Here is a 24,216-nt window from a genome sequence, read left to right on the forward strand (position 1 = left end):
TGAGAAATATACATATTTTTATATATATATATATACACACACATATTACATGTAAAGCCTATATTTTACATATATAAATTTTATGTGCATATATAACATATATATAAATATGTATATTTTCACTGGTGGCACTTTTCTGTCTTGGTTCTGTCTTTAGGTTTTGACTATTAGATGGGAAGAGGAGTGTGGTTAATTATGATGGCTACACATAAGAAGAGTCCTGGGACCTCTCTTAGGTCAAGAGTCACATTGATAGTTTATAAATTCTTCAAGGTAAGATGGAGGATTGAAATTAAAATCAGCAAGAGAACTTAGGTCATGGTGTGAGGGGAGGGGAACATAAATCATGCTGAAGTGGTGAGGTGAGTGAATAAGAGTGAAAATTAGCAACAAAATTAATGCAGATGAAATGGAGGCAGGAGAGCTATACCGAATGGTCCCCGTGTCCTTGCTGTGTAAAGGAGTGAGACTGCCAGCTGTGTCACATAGGCTTCGTTCATTCAGCGCCTGATATCTAACGCTTGGATGCAGGCTGCCGCCCGAAGTCTCTGCCTTGAGTTGTTGGAAGAGTCAGTTCAGCTAATTTTAATGCACATTTATTGAATGCTGACTTTTTTGCCAGATACTTTCATATACATGGGGAATATAAGTATATAGAGTTTGAATTTTGGGGGAACTCATTAATTAATTAAGTAGACACATACTTTCAGTATGTAATCTCATGATGCCGTGGCATTTTAGGGTATTAGGGAAGAAGGATTTTATATGCAGGTTTATTGAGGAAATGATGCTGGAGTTGAGATTTAAAGGATGAGTGAGAATCAGCTTTGCACATAGAAGTGTGTGTGCACAAGGAATTGTGAGAGCAAATGCATGGAAGTAAGAAAACATGATATAGAAGTGTGTGTGTGTATGTTTGTGTATGTATATATATGAATTTAACTATAAGGAACTTAACAGTGTTAGATTCAATTCAGTTCAGTCGCTCAGTCGTGTCCAACTCTTTGTGACCTCATGGACCGCAGCATGCCAGGCCTCCCTGTCCATCACCAACTCCTGGAGTTCACCCAAACCAATGTCCATCGAGTTGGTGATGCCATCCAGCCATCTCATCCTCTGTCGTCCCCTTCTCCTCCTACCCCCAATCCCTCCCAGCATCAGGGTCTTTTCCAGTGAGTCAGCTCTTTACATGAGGTGGCCAAAGTATTGGAGTTTCAGCTTCAGCATCAGTCCTTCCAGTGGACACCCAGGACTGATCTTTAGGATGGATTGGTTGGATCTCCTTGCCGTCCAAGGGACTCTCAAGAGTCTTCTCCAACACCACAGTTCAAAAGCATCAATTCTTCGGTGCTCAGCTTTCTTCACAGTCCAACTCTCACATCCATACATGACCACTGGAAAAACCATAGCTTTGACTAGATGGACGTTTGTTGGCAAAGTAATGTCTCTGCTTTTGAATATGCTATCTAGGTTGGTCATAACTTTCCTTCCAAGGAGTAAGCGTCTTTAAATTTCATGGCTGCAGTCACAATCTGCAGTGATTTTGGAGCCCCCCAAAATAAAGTCTGACACTGTTTCCACTGTTTCCCCATCTATTTCCCATGAAGTGATGGGACTGGATGCCATGATCTTCGTTTTCTGAATGTTGAACTTTAAGCCATCTTTTTCACTCTCTTTCACTTTCATCAAGAGGCTTTTTAGTTCTTCTTCACTTTCTGCCATAAGGGTGGTGTCATCTGCATATCTGAGGTTATTGATATTTCTCCTGGCAGTCTTGATTCCAGCTTGTGCTTCTTCCAGCCCAGCATTTCTCATGATGTACTCTGCATAGAAGTTAAATAAGCAGGGTGACAATATACAGCCTTGATGTACTCCTTTTCCTATTTGGAACCTGTCTGTTGTTCCATGTCCAGTTCTAACTGTTGCTTCCTGACCTGCATACAGGTTTCTCAAGAGGCAGGTCAGGGGGTCTGGTATTCCCATCTCCTTCAGAATTTTCCACAGTTTATTGTGATCCACACAGTCAAAGGCTTTGCCATAGTCAATAAAGCAGGAAGAGATGTTTTTCTGGAACTCTCTTGCTTTTTCGATGATCCAGCGGATGTTGGCAATTTGATCTCTGGTTCCTCTGCCTTATATAAAACAGAATAGATGAAACTGTAGTGGCTGATAGGATTTGATAAACCATGAAATTTGATTTATGCAATAGTAAATGTGTCATCAAATTAGATTCATTTGTATTATTAGAGAATTCAGAATAGCTGTTGGTAAATATAAAATATATAGAATGTAAAAGTAGTTAACTTTTCTTTCATGTAAAGGAAATCAGGTAGACAACTTAATGGTGGTGTGGCCTTCTGGGACAAGGCTTCTAGTTTTGTCACGCTGTTCTCTTTAAAAAGTGCTTCTTAAATTACATAACAGTAGAGACGATGCCCTCTTTTTCTTAACTTCCAGAATGTCCTACACAATACTTTCATTTCCACCTTATTGGAGACTTGATTAAGCCTTTACTTTCCTGGAAGGGAGGCATGTTACATCTTTAAATAAAACTGAATTCTGTTGGTCAGAAAGAAGAGGAGTAAAAGTAATCTTTATGACAGGTAGTCAGAGAAGAGTAGTACTTTGACCAGAAGTGTCCTTTACATTACTCTAAATGTATTTAGAGTGGGAGTTGGAGAATGAAAGGGAGCAGGAAAGACAGGGGTTATGGAGACTAATTTGGTTTTTCCAGATGAAAAATAAGCAGATCTGATCTAGGGCTGTTACTTTAAGGATGGGGAGGAAGGAGTATATATTAGTTGGAACTATTGGTTGTAGGTTACAGAAACCAAATTTAAACTGATTTCAGGTCACTTCAGTTGCTCATTTGTGTCCGACTCTTTGCGACCCCATTGACTGCAGCGCACCAGGCTTCCCTGTCAATCACCAACTCCTGGAGTTTGCTCAAACTCATGTCCATCAAATCCATGATGCCATCCAGCCATCTCATCCTCTGTCATCCCCTTCTCCTCCTGCCTTCAATCTTGCTCAGCATCAGTGTCTTTTCCAGTGAGTCAGTTCTTTGCCTCAGGTGGCCAAAGTATTGGAGCTTCAACATCAGTCCTTCTAATGATTATTCAGGACTGATTTTCTTTAGGATGTGCTGGTTGGATCTCCTTGCCGTCCAAGGGACTCTTAAGAGTCCCAACACCACTGCTCAAAAGCATCAAGTCTTCAGCGTTCGGCTTTCTTTATAGCCCAACTCTCACATCCATACATAACTACTGGAAAAACCATAGCTTTGACTAGATGGACCTTTGTTGGTAATGTCTCTGCTTTTGAATATGCTAAGTTGTTCATAACTTTTCTTCCAAGGAGCAAGTGTCTTTTAATTTCATGGCTTCAGTCACCATCTGCAGTGATTTTGGAATCCCCCAAAATAAAGTCTGTCACTGTTTCCATTTTTTCCCATGTATTTTCCATGAAGTGATGGGACCAGATGCCATGATCTTAGTTTTTTGAATGTTGGGTTTTAAGCTAACTTTTTCACTCTCCTCTTTCAGTTTTGTCACTATTAAAGTACCAGAGTCTCATAGGACATATAGCAGTGCAGCTGGGTTTTAGGAAATACCTGGACTTAGAGTCACAGATGCTTTTATGATTCTTCTTGCTATCTTCCTTTTCTTTCCCTCTTAGTTCTGTTTTTGTTTTTCTTGATACTGATAAATTTTTGCTGAATTCTATGCCTCATGGTAGAAGTGGTCTCTGCCAGTGTCTTTCCAGTTCTCCTTAGTTACAGAGTAAACCATTTCTGATTTCTGGAGAGTGACTAAGATCGAAATCAGTTGGTTTAGGTAACAACCTCTCAAACAGTCAGCTCTGGCCAGGGATGGAGGTGGATCCCATGATAGTCATTTGATGTTCACTGTATGGTATAGTTTGGAAATCTTTTGGAAATACAGTAGTAGGTTTAGATGGTAGGGGCAAGATGATCCTGAAACTTCTGACTCGGGGAAGTGGGTGGGTAGTGATGCTTAATTCAAAAGAGGCACAAGTATTGTAGAAGTATATGCTGGGTTTACTTTTTGTTCTTATTGAGTTCAGCATGGCATTTAAATATTGTAGGCAGTTGTTTAAATCATTGAAACTTTGGGTATATAAATTAGAAAGATGTCAGCATAATTGGTGGTAGTTTAAGCCATGAGAATGCATTTAATTCCCCAAGAGGAATATTCAGAGATTGAAAAGTATAATGGGCAAAGACTGGAAACCCAAATAAGGTTGGTATTTTAGGGATGAGAAAAAAATGAAAGGGTGCAACTGCATAGGTTTTATATGAAAGTATGTAAATTTGAGAATTTTACTTATATGCTAAATATTCTTAGAGCTCTGAAGATGAGTGGGTTGAAGCTGTTCCCTCCCAGACTCCTGGCAAGGAAAAGGCCTGGAAGATTAAAGATGAAAAGTTAGAAAAAGAAGATAATCAGATTATTCAGGTAAGCCACCTGATTTTAAACAAGTGTAAACTTACAAGAGTAGGTGAATGTTAAAGTGAAAGATCAGTGTAATTTCTTCAGTAGAAAAATTAGACTTTGTAAACAGTATAACTTATACAACTAATTTAGCAATAATGCAATCTGCTGAGCTTTTGAACTTCGTTTCTTCTCCTGTGGGAAAGTTAGTATTTATCCGTATTCTAGTCTCTCAGGGTCTTCTGCTTCTGATTGTTGATAGGGAAGTGGTACTTCTCCCCTTATGTACTTGAAGCTTTGTACTGTTAGATCTCTCTGACCTTTCTATAGTTAGTGGAGTTCAAGTCACAGTTTTTCCCTTTACTGCATGCCGAAATTTTATTAGCAATGCTCTTAGTTGAATAGTTTACACGTTTGGGGTTGTAGTTCATATGCCAAAGAAGAGTCTTATTTTTATTTTGTTAGCAATGGTGAAGAAAGAAAGGTGGGAAGAACTAATGTCTGAGTACCTGTTTTGTATCAGGCATTGAGCTGGATGCCTTAAGTCAGTTTCATGTTAACTCCTTACAGCGTTCCTGAAATGTAGGTGTTTTTACCCATTTTTACAGGGGAGAGAATAAAGCTTACAGAGACTAAGAAACTTGCTAAGAAATTATACAGCCACGTGGCTTTAATCCAGATTTGAATGCCCCCAGGATCTCTAAAATGTATTACTAAATGTTTAGTGTTGTTCTAATCAATTTAGATTGAAGTGACTTCTTTTTCTTAACAGAGGGATGAATGGATGACTGTTGATTTTATGTCTGTTAAAACTGTGTCATCATGGTCACTCAAAGCTGAAAAGGAAGCTGCAAGGAAAACACAGCAAGAGAAAACCCAGGCACTTGAACAGGTAAGAGAATATTTAAAATACTTTACCTTTCTAATTTGCCTTTAAGTGATAACACATGTATATAAATGCAGTTTTACTGGTAAGATATTATTTTTTGTGGTATTTAATAAGACCAGTGGGAACAACTATGAAATGTCATACAAGTTCTTAAAAATTTTTTTTTTTGCCAGAAATAAGTATAAATGTATGTTGTATTTATAAAACTAGGGCATATATGGGTGAGTATAGAATTTGGTTTACAGCTTTGATTTATAAGGGTTTAGGGCTTGAACCATATTATATGTGTGGTTGAAAATCTTTGAGGTGAGAATTTAAAGTATTCTTGAGTTAGTAGTCCCTTGAAGTGATTGGCAAAAGTAACTATCGGTCCTTTCTAGGGGATGACACTGTTAACTTAGGCATCACATTTCTCTCAGAAACAAGTTCTATGGCATTGAAGGTCATAATTTTTTGAAGGCATTGAAGGCTTTTTTTAAGCTAAAATCATAAAATACATGAAAATGTAATGATGGTCCATAAATGAGATTCACTTGGAACAATAAACAACAGATGAATGGATAAGGAAGTTGTGGTACATATACACAATGGAATATTCAGTTCAGTTCTGTCGCTCAGTTGTGTCTTGACTCTTTGGGACCCCATGAATTGTAGCATACCAGGCCTCCCTGTCCATCACCAACTCTCGGAGTTCACTCAAACTCACGTCCACTGGGTCAGTGATGCCATCCAGCCATCTCATCCTCTGTCGACCCCTTCTCCTGCCCCCAATCCCTCCCAGCATCAGAGACTTTTCCAATGAGTCAACTCTTCGCATGAGGTGGCCAAAGTACTGGAGTTTCAGCTTCAGCATTATTCCTTCCAAAGAACGCCCAGGGCTGATCTCCTTTAGAATGGACTGGTTGGATCTCCTTGCACTCCAAGGGACTCTCAAGAGTCTTCTTCAACACCACAGTTCAAAAGCATCAATTCTTTGGCTCTCAGCTTTCTTCACAGTCCAACTCTCACATCCATACATGACCACTGGAAAAACCATAGCCTTGACTAGACAAACCTTTGAACTCAGCTATAAAAAGGAACACATCTGAGTCAGTTCTAATGAGGTGGATGAACCTGGAGCCTATTACACAGAGTGAAATAAGTCAGAAAGAGAAAGACATATACCGTATATTAATGCATGTATGCGGAATTTAGAAGACAGTACCGATGATCCTCCATGCAGGGCAGCAAAGGAGACACAGATTTTGGATTCAGTGGCAGCAGGCGAGGTGGGATGATGTGAGAGAACAGCATTGAAACATGTATAGTACCATATGTAAAATAGATGACCAGTGCAAGTTCAGTGCATGAAGCAGCACACTCAAAGCCAGTGGTGCTCTGGGACAACCCAGAGGGATGGGGTAGGGAGGGAGGTGGGAGGGGGGTTCAGGCTGCAGGGAGACACATGTATACCTGTGGTTGATTCATGGTGATGTATGACAGAAGCCATCACAATATTGTAAAGTAATTATCCTCCAATTAAAATAAATACATTGATTTTTTAGAAAAGAAATAAATATCTATACCAATAAAAAAACAGCAACAGAATCAGACCCATATCTGATCTAAAACCTTTTATCTTTTGGAATATTAATGGCTTTATATAGTAACAGTAGGAATAGGAAATATGAATATGGGATAAAAAATTAATAACATGGATTTGAGACAGAGCCAGTATGAACTTGTAGAAATGACAAATATGAGAGTTGAAATTAGAAAACTTGTAAATGGTCAGACAACACACAATACAGCTGAAGACAGTATTAGCTAACAAGAACAAGAAAATAGTCTTTACGAATTTATCTTGAGAGCTACTGTATAGCACATGGAACTCGCTCAGTGTTGTATGATAGCCTGGGTGAAGAGGGGAGTTTGGGCGAGAATGGATACATGTGTATGTATGACTGGGTCCCTTCGATGTTCACCTGAAACTGTCACAGCATTGTTTTTAAATTGGCTGTACCCTAATACAAAATAAAAAGTTTTAAAAAAGAATTTACCTTGAATGCCACATAGAGGCACAAATAAGTGAAAATAAGTGATCATGAAGTCCTATGATCAATTTTTTTGTTTTGTTTTTTTTTCCCCCTCAGTTCTATTTTAATTTTGAAAATGTTGGTGTGATAAACTGTATTGGCTTTATAATTAAGGAGCTGCCCATTTGCAACTTTGGGGCCAGGAATTTTTGGAACACCTTTATTTCTGTTTTGTCTCTGAGTTATACCTGAAGAAGTTGGGACTCAAGGGGAAAGTACCATAGGGAGATACCCAGTGGATAGTAGAGCAAGAGAGAGGAGTTATATGACGTCAGGAAGTTGATTTTACCCATTGCCATTACATGCTTGCTTCTGAAATCATGCTCTGCTCTTTGTAGGCATGAACAGTCTGGTCTGTTAGGGTATCACTGGTTTAGGATCTTAGGTTTTGCACATATTCAAGCCTGTTCTCTATATCAATAGAATGTAGTAAACTCTTCAGTATTTTTCAGTAGATTGAAATAGTGATTAGTTTTTCTTAGAAATACTATTACAGAAAACGTTTCCTTTCCTAAGAAACTGTAGTACTTCGTCATGCTTATCAACTTTCTAGCACTGAATTCGGAGAAGGCAGTGGCACCCCACTCCAGTACTCTTGCCTGGAAAATCCATGGACGGAGGAGCCTGGTAGGCTGCAGTCCATGGGGCCACTAAGAGTTGGACATGACTGAGCGACTTCACTTTCACTTTTTACTTTCATGCTTTGGAGAAGGAAATGGCAACCCACTCCAGTGTTCTTGCCTGGAGAATCCCAGGGATGGGGAAGCCTGGTGGGCTGCCATCTATGGGGTCGCACAGAGTTGGACATGACTGAAGCAACTTAGCAGCAGCAGCAGCAGCAGCAGTAGCAGCAGCAGCTGCGGCAGCACTGAACTACAGGCTTTCTACTTAATATAATCTTTTCTTACAAACTCTTATATGTAAACTTCTCTGATTCAAGTAAGTTAGCATCTGTTGATCTGCTCATTTGATAATGTAGTTTTTGTCTTTTGCACCTGTATCATCGTTTCCACTCCTGTTCCTGCTCCTCTAGTTTGAATGCCGGTTCTTAGTTGTATGTCTTCTCCTCTCTGCCTCATTTACGCCCTCTCTGCTGGAGCTGAGTTAGTATGTGTAGTGACTGAGGAGAGCCGCTGAAACTAAGAAACACACAAGGTTGAATATTATTGTGGTTCAGGCCCTAGTTTACTCTTGCCTGGGCAGTTACAATAACCCTTTTTTTTTTTTTCCCAGCAGCCTGCAACTGATGTCAGATTAACTTTTTAAAAGTACAGCTTTTGTCATGGTCTTATTACTCTGTTTAGAAGTCTTCGGTGATTCAAGTTAATGAGAATGTGTCTTTGCCATTTCTAATATTTCCTTTCACAGATGAAGCTCCGCTAGTGGTGTTTCATGCTCTACCCTCCTTTCTCATTCTGTCCTTGAGGATATGAAGTACATTTTCTATTAGAAAATTTGCAAAGAATAAACTGGGCATGCTTGGCTTAGCCCTGCCTTTCCTTCTTATGGAACAGACTGCAGAGATTGTGTGGCGAATGAGATGATGTGGGGGTTAGTTCAGCGCATTCTACACCTGGGAGAGTCTGCCTCATTGCAGGGTTCAGTTAACAGATGCATTTGGTGTCCACTGAAAGAAAAATTCCACGTTAGCCTTCATTAACAATAAAGGTGATTTTTGTCTTTTATTTCTTCTTCTTTTGTGTGTGTGTGTGAGTGAGTGAGTGAGAGTGAGTGTATGTTTCTTACCTTGCTCAGAGCGTAGATTGAAAAGAAAGGTGCTATATTTATTCCACCTTTATATTTATTTTTTTTTTGAAGACCTCAAAATGCTGCCTGCAAGTGGAGTCCAAACAGATTGGACTCTTTTTCTTTTGGGTGATTTGCACTTCACCCAAAATAGTTAATTACTTCGTGTTTTTCTGCAAATTCCTGTCTTGGAATTTTTGTTCATCTGGATTTTTCTAAGTACATGCCCTCTACCTCTGTATGGCTGCATCTTGTTTATCCTTCAGGGCTTAACTTGATGTATATGATGAAATTCTTATTATTTCTCTTGATTGAAATAAATCTCTTCTTCCTTTATGCTTCCATAGTACTTTATTTGTTCCTTTACTTTATAGTACTTGTAGTTTTCTATAAAGTACTCTAATTTAATAGTCTTATTTTATTTCCCTTATGAGATTATAAACTTTTTAGAAAACTATATGTGCTGTTTTATTCCTTTTATACATTTGAAAGGGAAGAATATTTAATATTCTTTTACCCATGAATTTATTTTGCTGCCTTGTAAATACCTGGACTTAGTCCTGATGTTTGATAACCCTGTAGTAATTTTTTGTTTTTGCTGAGGTAAAAATTGAGATTATTGTTCAGGAGTAAATCATCTAGACTAATGAGTGAGAGTAGCCAGTTTTCGAACATCCACAGACCAGTTTGAGTATGTTGTGCCCGGCGCACCATGTTAGTCTCTTGTTTCTTTCTTCAGATGATGGTTAGCATTTTTATTTTTTTTTTATTTTTGTAATTGTTATTTAAAAGCTTTATTGTGCTTTTAATTTAATTTTGTTTTTTATTGAAGTGTGGTTTATATTGAGTATTAGTTTCAGGTGTGCAACACTGTGATTCAGTATTTTTATAGTTTATAAAATAGTGGCTATAAGTCCCTGTGCTGTACAATATGTCCTTGTAGTTTATTTTGTACATAGTAGTTTGTACATCTTAATTCCCTACCTCTGTTGCACCCCTTGACATTACCTTTCCTTACTGATGACACTAGTTTGTTCTGTGAGTCTGTTTCTGTTATTCATTTATTTCACACATAAGTAATAACTGCAGTATTTGTCTTTCTCTGTCTTGGCTTATTTCACTAAGCATGATACCCTGTAGATTCATCCATGTTTTTGCAAATGGCAGAATTTCATTCTTTTCATACAGTTGAGTAATATTCCAGTATGTGTGTGTGTATCACAACTTGTTTATCCATTCATCTATTGATGGATACTTAGGTTTCTTCAATATTTTGGCTGTAGTGAACAATTCTGATAGGAACATTGGAGAGAGTACATATGTCTTTTTGAATCAGGCTTTCATTTTCTTTGAATGTATACCCAGGAATGGAATTTCTGGATCATATAGCAATTCTGTTTTTATTTTTTTGAGGAACATTCATACTGTATTCCATAGTGGCTGTCTCAATTTACATTCTTGCCTATAGTGTACTAGGATTCTTTTTTCTCTGCATCACCAACATAGTATTTGTGGTCTTTTTGATGATAGCCATTTTAACAGGTGTGAAGTGACATCTCATTGTGGTTTTGATTTGCAATTCCACAGTGATTAGTGATGTTGAGCATTTTGTCATGTGCATGTGTGCCAGCTGTGTTTTGGCACACATAGATGTTTGGAAAAATGTCTGTTCAGGTCTTCTGATCATTTTTTAATTGAGTGGTTTACTTTTTGATATTGAGTTGTAAGAACTGATTGTATATTTTAGATATTAACCCGTTGTCAGAAATATTATTTGCAAATGATAAGACCAACATCTTATTTTAGAGATTGATTCTGTTGATATATTTTATTTCCGTGTCATTCCTTTTACTCACTCAATAGTCTTTCATAATCTAACTCTGCTGTTTTGTAGATTTCCATTCCACTTTTGTTGTTTTTTCACTCTTACAAACTATTACAAGCAGTGCTAAATTTCTCCATAGTACATATTTAGAAGTGAAATTGCTAAGTTATGAAGTATGCACCTATTTTCTTTACAGACACGTGCAAAGACGTAGTATCTGTGTATTGTCCCTGAAAAATGTATGTTTCTTTACCATACTTAGTGTCTGTATTGTCATACTTAATTTTTGTCATGCTGATTAATGTGTAAGAAATTGTATTTTGTGCATTAGTATGCATTCCTCTGATTACTAGGAGAGATCTCTTCAGTGCTTTCTTCTGTCATTTAGATTTCTCATAGTATGAGCTGCCTGTTTATGTTTTCTGTTAATTTTTGTTCTGGGGTTGTCTTTTTCTCACTGATAGTAGTTCTTTATATATTCAATCATGTGTCTTTTCTATACTTTCAGGTAGTATCTCATAATTTTTATTACTTGTCAGTTGTCCATCTCAGTATGTAATTTTAGTCTTTGTTATCCTGTTGAGTATCTGATATGTATCTCTTTGAGTGTCTAAGAGCACTGGAAGGAATTTCTTGATTGTAGATACTATGGCATGTTATAGTAGACTAAAAAAGGAGGTGACAGAATCTTTTTGTGTGCACTGTAAGAAGTCAACATTCAGAAAACGAGGATCATGGCATCCGGTCCCATCACTTCATGGGAAATAGATGGGGAAACAGTGGAAACAGTGTCAGACTTTATTTTGGGGGGCTCCAAAATCACTGCAGATGGTGACTGCAGCCATGAAATTAAAAGACGCTTACTGCTTGGAAGAAAAGTTACGACCAACCTAGATAGCATATTCAAAAGCAGAGACATTACTTTGTCGACTAAGGTCCATCTAGTCAAGGCTATGGTTTTTCCTGTGGTCATGTATGGATGTGAGAGTTGGACTGTGAAGAAGGCTGAGCGCCGAAGAATTGATGCTTTTGAACTGTGGTGTTGGAGAAGACTCTTGAGAGTCCCTTGGACTGCAAGGAGATCCAACCTGTCCATTCTGAAGGAGATCAGCCCTGGGATTTCTTTGGAAGGAATGATGCCAAAGCTGAAACTCCAATACTTTGGCGACCTCATGCGAAGGGTTGACTCATTGGAAAAGTCTCTGATGCTGGGAGGGATTGGGGGCAGGAGGAGAAGGGGACGACAGAGGATGAGATGGCTGGATGACATCACGGACTCGATGGACGTGAATCTGAGTGAACTCCAGGAGATGGTGATGGACAGGGAGGCCTGGCGTGCTGTGATTCATGGGGTCGCAAAGAGTCGGACACGACTGAGCTACTGAACTGAACTGAACAACATAAATTCTTCCAACAACAAAAATAAGTCAAATCATACTATTTTGTTTATCCCTCCAAATTAACCTTTAACTAAAATTTTTTGTTTGTCTTTTATTTTCTTCTATTTTTTGGCTTGCAAAGTGTGAGATCTTAGTTCTCAAACAAGGGATTGAACCTGCTTCCTCTGCACTGGAAACGTGGTATCTTAACCAAGGAATGGCAGAGAAGTCCCTAACTTAAATGAACTTTTGTTCATTGAAGATTCTGTACTTTTTTGTCGGCTCATGAACATGTTTCAAATGCTTAAAAATTTTTTTTTCACCAAACGTTTTTGTTTTCAAAGGTTGGTTCATATTACTAGAAACTAACATTTAATTCCTTCCATTCTTTTCTATCCAGTTATCTTTATTATTTCTAGTATTTGCAATTTTTAGTTCTAAGAAGCATTTTCTGACACCCTAAGTAAAATTGGATACCCCTAGTATATGTTTCTGTAGTAGCCTTTAATTTTATAGCACTCATCTATATTAATATTGCTGTCTTTCTCCTTTCTCAAGGCCTTAATTTCTTTGATGGTAAGAACTATGCCTGGCTTGTTAACTACAGCCTCAGTGTCTAGCATCCCTCATGACTCAGTGGTAAAGAGTCCACCTGCAATGCAGGAGATGGGGGTTTTATCCCTGGGTCAGAAAGATCCCCTGGAGAAAGAAATGGCAACCCACTCTAGTATTCTTTCCTGGAGAATCCCCTGGGCAGAGGAGCCTGGCGGGCTACAGTCATGGGGTCACAAGAGTTGGGCATGACTCACGACTATACCACCACCACCAGTGCCTGGCATGGTGCTTGGAACACGGTAGACTCCCGCATTGTTACTAGGTTATTATCCTCTCTTTCCTGATTACTGCCACAGTTTTCTGACTGGTTTCCTACCTCTAATGTTGCTCTTCTCCAGTCTTTTGTCCACTCTGAAACCAGTTTGCTCTTTGTATAATACAAAGCTGATCGTGTTTATGACTCACCATTGCCCCAGCATAAAGCTCCAATAGCTATTTCAAGTGGCTCCTGTGACCTAGTCTCTGATTATTGTGCAACCTAATCTCTTGTTGCTACTCATTCATGCTTCTAAAGTTTTATTTAAGTCTGAATTACTTTCTTTCCTAAAACTGCAGTGTTTTCCCTTTCCTCTAGGGTTTTAAGAACATGCTTTTATTTTTGTCCTCGGCGCACCTTAATGCTTTCGGTACCCACAAAAGAAACTGGCTAATTCTTACTCATCCTTAGGTTTAATACAGCTCATATTACTTCCTCTAGGAAGTCTTTGATTTGTCAGCATGAGAGGAATTTGAATTGTATATGGTTTTAGCACTCTGTACTTCTGTCTTCAAAGCACTTGTCAATTACTTGTATATTATCTGTATTCCTCACTATCTTATAAGCTAGTAAGGGCTGAGTTAGTGGTATTGACTGTTTTATCTTCTGCATCTAACACAGTTCTGATTCATGGTAGGCATTCAGTAGTGAATGTTAATTTAGACATTATTTCCTCCAAGTTGGAAAAAGTGTGTCTTAAGAGTGTTTTATCAGTTGCTTCCCATTCTGAAGGCTGTCTTTTCACCTTGCTTATAGTTTCCTTTGTTGTGCAAAAGCTTTTAAGTTTAATTAGGTCCCATTTATTTATTTTTGCTTTTATTTCCATTACTCTGGGAGAAGGTGAGGGTGGGATGATTTGAGAGAATAGCATTGAAACATGTATATTACCATATGTGAAATAGATCGCCAGTCCAGGTTCAATGCATGAGACAGGGCACTCAGAGCCAGTGCACTGGGATGACCCTGAGGGATGAGATGAGGAGGGAGTGGGGAGGGGGGTTCAGGATGGGTTACACATGTACACCCATGGCTGGTTCATGTCAATGTATGGCAAAAAAACACTATAATATTGTAAAGTAATTAGCCTCCAATTAAAATAAATAAGTTAATTGGGAAAAAAAAGAGTGTTTAACATATTTTGCTAAGGTTGCAATTGTTAACTGAGTCTCAGATTTTTAATTTATTAATATATTTTATAGTGGGGTTATTTTAATATTGTGACCTCTACAAATGTTTTATTCCAGTCCAGACTGCTAGAAAGAGAATTGAATCCATACTGGAAGGATGGTGGGACAGGTCTTCCACCAGAAGACTGTAATGTGTCATCAGTCACTAAAGGTATCTTTATATTTTGCTTGTAGCCACATAAACATTTCTTGTTACTTGGTATTCCTAAGAAAATGACCTGAGTCTGCTAGTAGATTGGCAAGATGTATTATGAATTCAAAAAATGATTAACAATCCAAATCAGATTTTGAGATGTATTAAATCTGAATTTTATTACTACTTATTTAAATATTTCTGCCTGATGCTATTATTTTGATCAAGTCTGAAAACATCTGTGTCTGTTTATATATTTGCAAAACAATGATGTATATTGATTTTTTGATGTGAAATTTGTGCAATTTTCTATTATGAACATCTATGGATTATTACTAAAGGTTCAGTTTACATATAGGAAAGCAATGATAAAACATTTGTAGTCTTTTAAGACCTTATTTAAATTATTAGTACTTGGCAAGATTATTTTACCTCAAATATGGTAGCAAATTGATTAAATATTTTTATACTCAATACTATTTTTATATTTGAGTTTATATTTTGAATGGATTAATGCAAAGCGTGGTTCTGTAAAGATCTAATATTGCTTTGGTTTGTTACATTCTATGTGTGATGTATGCATGCTCAGTTGTGTCTGACCCTTTTGTGACCCCATGGTTTATATAGCCTGCAGCCTCCTCTGTCCATGGAATTTTCCAGGCAAGAATACTGGAGTGGGTTGCCATTTCCTCCAGGAATCTTCCCAACCCAGGGATCAAACCCACCTTTCTTTTGCCTCCTGCATTGGCAAGTGGGTTCTTTACCACTGTGCCACCTGGGAAGCCCTTTACAAAATGTATACAGTATTACAAGGTTGTGAAGTTTCATTAAAATTATGTATAAGTATTATGTGATTTCATATCTTCAGAAATTTTTACTTTGCCACCATTTATAAATTTGTATTGACCTTAGGATAGTGCTGTTACTTTCCAGCAGATGGAGATAAAATACTTAAGCCATATAATCACACAGTATTTAAAAAATACTTATGTGCCAATTAAGTATTACTCAGTGAAAAGTTTGGTTAATTACAGTTAACCAGGTATACACATAGTAATATTATAAATTGTTATCTTTTCATTTTAGTGATTTCTCAACAGAATGTTCTTATTCTTTTTATACACAGTGTATTTTTATTTTGGCCATTTATCATGTTCCTTTGTATTTTATGAGAGATGTCCCTGGAGCCACTTATAGGTTCCTTTTTATTTTGTACTGATGTTATTAGTAATTATAGCCTTTTCTTTATTGCCTTTTATCATGGGCAGAAATGTCTCTGCTGTGCTAAATAATAATAGCTGTAGTCATATAAAGGTATCTTTGAAATACTGATTTTTAGAAATTTAAGAGTTTGAGGATCATAGGTTTTCTCAGTGAACCATCATGTAGGACTGATTAAAGCCTTTACCAATACCTGTTTTCAGAGGACAGTCAATAAGTTCATATATGGGAAAGACTTAGAATTGATACATCCTGTCTTTGAGTATATGTATGTAGTCAGCAGGTTCTTCACTGATTGAAGACCCAACATTCTACTCTAAGTAGTATCTTTCAGCTGGCTGAACCAGCAGAATCAAAGGCAGTAAGAGAAAAATGACCTTACACAAAGGTTTTAGAGAGCCTGTCTCTGTTCCCTTTCACATCATGCTCTCACCATTTCCCTCTCATATTTATTTAGGAGGAAGAATGACAGAAAGCTCCAAATATATCCCAGAGTTGAAATTAAGCTTTAAAAAATGATCTACAGGGTTTTGGTTTTTTGTTTGCATATGCAGATAGTGTAGTCATTCTGTTTAGACTAGTGGTAGAGTTGAAACTATAAGACCCCTGAAAGTATTAATATTATAAGAGTGATATTAAAAATGTATGTAGAGTTTATATCGAAGGACTTGGACTTTGGAGTTTGACTTCTTGAGATTAGAATTTTGGCATTGCCACTTACTCCTTCCGTGATTTGGGGAATGTTTCCTGACCTCTCTGAGCCCAATTTAAATGTAGTAGGAAATAATGGTATTTCCTGTCTTACACAGTTATTGTGAGAATTAAATGAGAAAAATCTTTTATCATAGTATCTAGAACATAGTAAACAATAATGATGATGTCAAATAATTGTCCTTATGATGGAATGTTTTGGGAAGATTTTATCAACAGATTTTTTGTGTGTGTGATGATTGAAGTGCCACATACACAGTAATTAATGTTACTCTTGATATTTTTCCTTAGAGAAAATTAAGTGGAAAAGTAAGCATGTTTTCATTGTCTATACAAAATTATCTTCAGTCATATTTTAGTAATGGGAACATTTGTACAGTTTTTAAGTTTACATGGCACATTTTTGTATTAGCTTCTTTTCAGTAACAGCCATGTGAGGGTAGCAAAGTAGATGTCCCAATTAATTATAGTTAATATCTAATTTTCAGGAAACTAAGACTGAAATTGGTTAAGTTATTTACCTATAGTCATGTGAGTAGTACTAGAACCCAGCTTTTCTTTCTAATTCTAATATAGGGTTAGTTACTCTAAATTTTCCTTAGAAGACTTTGTTACCATGTAGTTAGTAAAAATTCTTGCTTTAAATCTCTGTATTTTTGTTCATCGAATAGAGTTTTTCCCTCTTCATTTCTTGGCTTTCTCTTATATAACCTTTTGAGAAAAAATTTAAAAGGTAATTTAAATCAACTGCCTTATTTTACAGATAGACAAAGTTTAAAGGCGTTAATGACTTGCTTAAGATCTTACAACTGTTTCGTAATAACAACAAGACTAAAATCTAAGTCTCCTGGGACTGAGTTTATTGCTATTTTCATATTATTCTGTCTTCTGAGAAAAATGAGGATGTAACTCAGATTTACTTGATTGTATTTTGTCTATAACAATTCAACTTTTAATTTTAGAAGCATATGCTCAGCCTCTTAATTTTTGACGTATAAAAAGCAGACTTTGATGTAGTCAATATTAAGTGCTTCATGGAAGATCCCCTGGCAGAGGGCATGGCAATTCACTCCAGGATTCTTGCCTGGAGGATCTCATGGACAGAGGAACTTGGTGGACTGCTTGCATAGGGTTGCAAAGAGTTGAACATGACAGAAGTGACGTAGAGTGCATGCACATACCAGTGAATTTACTGTAGCTATTTGATATATATTTATCTCAGAGAGAAGACAGGGACCATACCTTATTCATGATTTTTTTGTTTATAAAAGTTATATTTTTAATAAGCTGATACCCCATTCACCCCTGTTTTACCCCCTTATTATGTTTTGATTTCCTTCTGTGTTTAACAGATTTTCTTATTTATAGTAAATGTTCACAAAATACTTGTTGGGTTTAATTATAGATGATAATTATAGATGATAATGATAGATGCTACTGCAAATTGATATTTTTGATTTTTAAATATTAAATTCATAAATTCTCTTGTTAAAAATATTTTATTATTGCTGTTATTGGGGCCAAAGGGTATGGGCCTCAATTGCATATTGATTATTATTTTTAATGAATTTTTATTAGAATATAACTGCTTTATGATGTGAATTTTTTCTTTTTTTATTAAAGTCTAATTGCGTTACACTGTTGTGTTATTTTTTGCTGAACAGCACAGTGTATCAGTTATATGTGTATAAATATCTGCTCTTTTTTAGCTTTTCTTCCCATTTAGAACAAAATGGGAGAAAATGTTGCCACAGAGGATTGAGTAGAGTTCCCTGTGCTATACGATAGGTTCTCCTTAGTTATCTGTTCTTACACATGTAAGTGTATATATGTCAATCCCAGTCTCCCAATTCATCCAACCCTCCCTTCCCTCTTGATATCCACTGTTTGTTCTCTACACTTGTATCTCTATTTCTACTTTGCAAATAAGCTCATCTGTACCATCTTTATAGATCCCAAATATGAGTGATAGTTGCACAGTCATGTCCAGCTCTTTGTGATGCCATGGACTGTAGTCTGCCAGGCTCCTCTGTCCATGGAATTCTCCAGGCAAGAATTCCGAAGTGGGTTGCCATTTCCTTCTCCAGGCGATTCCACATATAAGTGATATTTTTCTCTTTTGACTTATTTCACCTATGATGGTCTCTGGGTCTGTCTGCATCTCTGCAAATGGCACTATTTCATTCCTTTTTATGGCTGAGTAATATTCCATCCATTGCATCCATACCACATCTTCTTTATCAATTCATCTGTCATTGGACATTTAGGTTATTTATATGTCCTGCATGTTGTAAATAGTGCTACGTGAATATTGGGGTACCTGTGTGCTTTTAATTATGGTTTTCACATGATATATGTCCAGGAGAGGGATTGCTGTGTCATATGGTGGTTCTGTTTTTTATTTTTTTAAGGGAACCTCCATACTGTTTTCCATAGTGACTGTATCAATTTACATTCCCACCAACACTGTAGGAGGTTCCCTTTTATCCCCACTCCATCATTTTTTGTTTGTAGATTTTTGATGATGGCCATTGACTGGTGTAAGGTAGGAGTTTGCATTTGCATTTCTCTTATAATGAGAGACTTCACACTTGACTTCACATTCCAGGATGTCTGGCTGTAGATTAGTGATCACATCATCATGATTATCTGGGTCGTGAAGATTTTTTTGTACAGTTCTTCTGTGTATTCTTGCTACCTCTTCTTAATATCTTTTGCTTCTGTTAGTTCCATACCATTTCTGTCCTTTATCGAGCCCATCTTTGCATGAAATGTTCCCTTGGTATCTCTAATTTTCTTAAAGAGATCTCTAGTCTTTCCCATTCTGTTGTTTTCCTCTATTTCTTTGCATTGATCTCTGAAGAAGGCTTTCTTATCTCTTCTTGCTATTCTTTGGAACTCTGCATTCAGATGCTTATATCTTTCCTTTTCTTCTTTGCTTTTCACCTCTCTTCTTTTCACAGCTATATGTAAGGCCTCCCCAGACAGCCATTTTGCTTTTTTGCATTTCTTTTCCATGGGGACGGTCTTGATCCCTGTCTCCTGTACAGTGTCACAAACCCCAGTCCATAGTTCATCAGGCACTCTATCTATCAGATCTAGTCCCTTAAATCTATTTCTCACTTCCACTGTATAGTCATAAGGGATTTGATTGAGGTCACACCTGAATGGTCTAGCGGTTTTCCCTACTTTCTTCAATTTATGTCTGAATTTGGCAATAAGGGGTTCATGATATGAGCCACAGTCAGCTCCTGGTCTTCTTTTTGTTGACTGTGTAGAGCTTCTCCATCTTTGGCTGCAAAGAATACAATCAGTCTGATTTCGGTGTTGACCATCTGGTGATGTCCATGTGTAGAGTCTTTTCTTGTGTTGTTGGAAGAGGGTGTTTGCTATGACCAGTGCATTTTCTTGGCAAAACTCTATTAGTCTTTGCCCTGCTTCATTCCGCATTCCAAGGCCAAATTTGCCTGTTACTCCAGGTGTTTCTTGACTTCCTACTTTTGCATTCCAGTCCCCTAGAATGAAAAGGACATCGTTTTGGTTGTTAGTGCTAAAAGATCTTGTAGGTCTTCATAAAACCGTTCAACTAGTGGAGGTGATGGAATTCCAGTTGAGCTGTTTCAAATCCTGAAAGATGATGCTGTGAAAGTGCTGCACTCAACATGCCAGCAAGTTTGGAAAACTCAGCAGTGGCCACAGGACTGGAAAAGGTCAGTTTTCATTCCAGTTCCAAAGAAAGGCAATGCCAAAAAATGCTCAAACTACTGCACAATTGTACTCACCTCACATGCTAGTAAAGTCATGCTCAAAATTCTCCAAGCCAGACTTCAGCAATACGTGAACCGTGAACTCCCTGATGTTCAAGCTGGTTTTAGAAAAGGCAGAGGAACCAGAGATCAAATTGCCAACATCCGCTGGATCATGGAGAAACCAAGAGAGTTCCAGAAAAACATCTACTTCTGCTTTATTGACTATGCCAAAGCCTTTGACTGTGTGGATCACAATAAACTGTGGAAAATTCTGAGAGAGATGGGAATACCAGACCACCTAACCTGCCTCTTGAGAAATCTGTATGCAGGTCAGGAAGCAACAGTTAGAACTGGACATGGACCAACAGACTGCTTCCAAATAGGAAAAGGAGTACGTCAAGGCTGTATATTGTCACCCTGCTTATTTAACTTCTATGCAGAGTACATTATGAGAAACGCTGGACTGGAAGAAACAAGCTGGAATCAAGATTGCCGGGAGAAATATCAATAACCTCAGATATGCAGATGACACCACCCTTATGGCAGAAAGTGAAGAGGAGCTAAAAGCCTCTTGATGAAAGTGAAAGAGGAGAGTGAAAATGTTGGCTTAAAGCTCAACATTCAGAAAACGAAGATCATGGCATCTGGTCCCATCACTTCATGGGAAGTAGAGGGGGAAACAGTAGAAACAGTGTCAGACTTAATTTTTTTGGGCTCCAGAATTGCTGCAGATGGTGACTGCAACCATGAAATTAAAAGACGCTTACTCCTTGGAAGAAAAGTTATGACCAACCTAGATAGCATATTCAAAAGCAGAGACATGACTTTGCCGACTAAGGTCCGCCTAGTTAAGGCTATGGTTTTTCCTGTGGTCATGTATGGATGTGAGAGTTGGACTGTGAAGAAGGCTGAGCGCCGAAGAATTGATGCTTTTGAACTGTGGTGTTGGAGAAGACTCTTGAGGGTCCCTTGGACTGCAAGGAGATCCAACCAGTCCATTCTGATGGAGATCAACCCTGGTATTTCTTTGGAAGGAGTGATGCTAAAGCTGAAACTCCAGTACTTTGGCCACCTCATGCGAAGAGTTGACTCATTGGGAAAGACTGTGATGCTGGGAGGGATTGGGGGCAGGAGGAGAAGGGGACGACAGAGGATGAGATGGGTGGATGGCATCACGGACTCAATGGACCTGAGTCTGAGTGAACTCCGGGAGATGGTGATGGACAGGGAGGCCTGGCGTGCTGCGATTCATGGGGTCGCAAAGAGTCAGACACGACTGAGCAACTGAACTGAACTGAACTGAACTGAATAATGAGAGATGTTGAGCATCTTTTCATGTGCTTTTTGACCATCTGTATGTCTCTGGAGAAATATCTATTTGGATCTTTCACCCATTTATTCATTGAGTTTATTTTTTTGATATTGTGCTACATGAGAAGTTTGTGTATTTTGAAGATTAACCCTTTGTCAGTTGCTTTGTTTGCAAATATTTTCTCCCATTCTGATGGTCCTCTTTGTTTTGTTTATGGTTTCCTTTACTGTGTAAAAGCTTTGGAGTTTAATTAGATCCCACTTGTTTATTTTTGTTTTGATTTTCATTTGTCTTGGAGGTGGATCAAAAAAGCCCCTGCTGCAGTTTATGTCAAGGAGTATTCTATCTGTGTTTTCTTCTTAAGAGTTTTATAGTGTTCAATCTCACATTTAGGTCTTTGATCCATTTTTAGTTTATTTTTATGTGTGGTGTTAGGGAGTATTGTAATTTCATTCTTTTATATGTAGCTGTCCAGTTTTCCCAGTACCACTTATTAAAGAGATTGTCTTTTCTCCATTGTATATTCTTGCCTCCTTTGTCATAGATTTGGTGACTGTAGCTGTGAGGGTTTGCCTTTAGGCTTTCTATCCTGTTTCATTGATCTGTATTTCTGTTTTTGTGCCAGTATTGTATTGTCTTGATGACTGTAGCTTTGATGTATAGACTGCAGTCAGAGAGCCTGGTTCTTCCAGCTCCATTTTTTTTTCTCAAGATTGCTTTGGCTATTTGGAGTCATTTGTGTTTCCATACAAATTGTAAAAGATTTCATTCTAATTTTGTGAAAAATGTCATTGGTAATTTGTTAGAGATTGCATTGAATCTGTAGATTGCTTTGGATAGTGTAGTCATTTTCACAATATTGATACTTCCGTTCAAAGACCATCATATATTATTCCATCTGTTTGTGTCCTTTTTGATTTCTCAATACGTTATAGTTTTCTGAGTACAGGCCTTTTGCCTCTATAGGTAGGTTTATTCCTAGGTATTATATTCATTTTGTTGCAGTGGTAAATGGGATACTTTTCTTAAATTCTCTTTCTTATCTTTCATTGTTAGTGTGTAGGAGTGCAAGAGATTTCTGTGTGTCAGTTTTGTATCCTGTAGGTTTACCAGTTCACTGATTAACTCTTGTAGGTTTCTAATAATATTTTTAGGATATTCTAGTGAGTTTTGCTTCTTTTTTTTTCCAATTTGAATTCCTTTTATTTCTTTTTCTTCTCTGATTGCTGTGGCTAGGACATCCAACACTATTTTCAGTAATAGTGTAGCGAGGGAACATCATTGTATTGTTCCTTACCTTAGAAGAAATGATTTTAGTTTTTCATCATTGAGAATGTTTGCTGTGAATTTATCATACATGACCTATATAATGTTGAGGTAGATTCCCTCTGTGCACAGTTTCTGGAGAGCTTTGATCATAAGTGAATGTTGAATTTTGTCAGAAGTTTTTTCTTCATCTATTCAGATGATCCTAGGGTTTTTATTCCTCAATTTGTTGATGTAGTATATCCCCCTGGTTGATTTGTGTGTATTGAAGAATTCTTAGATCCCTGGGATAAATCCTACTTGATCATGGCATATGTTGCTTTTAATGTGTTGTTGGATTCTGTTTGCGAGTATTTTGTTGAGGATTTTTGTGTCTGTATTCATCAGTGATATTGACCTGTAATTTTCTTTTGTAATTCTATTAATATGTTTTTCTTTTATCAGGGTGATGGTGGTCTTGTAGAATGAGGTTGGGAGTGTTCCTTCCTCTTCAGTTTTTTTCAGAAAATTTGAGATCAGTAAGTGTTTACTCTTTTCTAAATGTTGTGTAGAATTCACTGTGAAACCATCTGGTCCTGGGCTTTTATTTGTTGGAAGATTTCTAATCACAGTTTCAATTTCATTACTTGTGAATCTTCTGTTTATAATTCTATTTCTTCCTGATTCAGTCTTGGATGGTTGTACCTTTTAAAAAATCTGTCCATTTCTTTCATGTTGTCCATTTTATTGGTTTGCAGTTGTTGTAGTATTCTTTGTATTTCTTCAGTGTCAGCTGTAACTTCATTTCTCATTTCTAATTTTACTGACTTGAGTCCTCTCACTTTTTTTCTTGATGAGTCTCAATGAAGGTTTATCAGTTTTATCTATCTTCTCAAAGATTCCGGCTTTTTATTTCATTGTTCTTTGCTATTTTTTTCTTTGTTTCTATTTCAGTAATTTTTGTTCTGATCTTTATGATTTCTTTCTACTAACTGTGGGTTTTGTTTGTTCTTTCTCTAGTAGCTTCAAGTATAAGTTTAGGTTGTTTGAGATTTTTTTCTTGTTCCTTTAGGTGAGATTGTATTGCTAAAGTTGGTTCTTAGAACTGCTTTTGTTGCATCCCATGGATTTTGACTGTTCATGCTTTTGTTGTCATTTGTTTCTGGGTTTTTTTTATTTCATCTTTTATTTCTTCTGTGATCCATTGGTTGTGCAGTAGCACATTGTTTAGCATCCATGTGTTTGTGTGTTGTAATTGATTTCTAATTTCATAGCATTGAGGTTGGAAAGGATGCTTGATATGATTTCAGTTTTCTTAATTTTACCAAGGCTTGATTTATGACCCAAGCTATGGTCTATCCTGGAGAATGTTCCATATGCACTTGAGAAGAAAGTATATTCTGCTGCTTTTGGATAAAA

General features: G+C 37.3%; 1 protein-coding gene across 1 annotated transcript in view; it reads left to right on the forward strand.

Moving 5' to 3' along the window:
• CWF19L2 (CWF19 like cell cycle control factor 2) overlaps window positions 1-24,216 on the forward strand; it is a 148,800-nt gene that overhangs the window by 15,114 nt on the left and 109,470 nt on the right. The window contains exons 4-6 of the mRNA XM_052652985.1: window positions 4,368-4,478; window positions 5,227-5,346; window positions 14,484-14,577. Coding sequence (XP_052508945.1) covers window positions 4,368-4,478; window positions 5,227-5,346; window positions 14,484-14,577 — 325 coding nt within the window. The remainder of the gene's footprint in view (window positions 1-4,367; window positions 4,479-5,226; window positions 5,347-14,483; window positions 14,578-24,216) is intronic.

This window comes from Budorcas taxicolor, chromosome 15 (genome assembly GCF_023091745.1).
Source record: "Budorcas taxicolor isolate Tak-1 chromosome 15, Takin1.1, whole genome shotgun sequence".
In the NCBI taxonomy this organism is placed as follows: Eukaryota; Metazoa; Chordata; class Mammalia; order Artiodactyla; family Bovidae; genus Budorcas; species Budorcas taxicolor.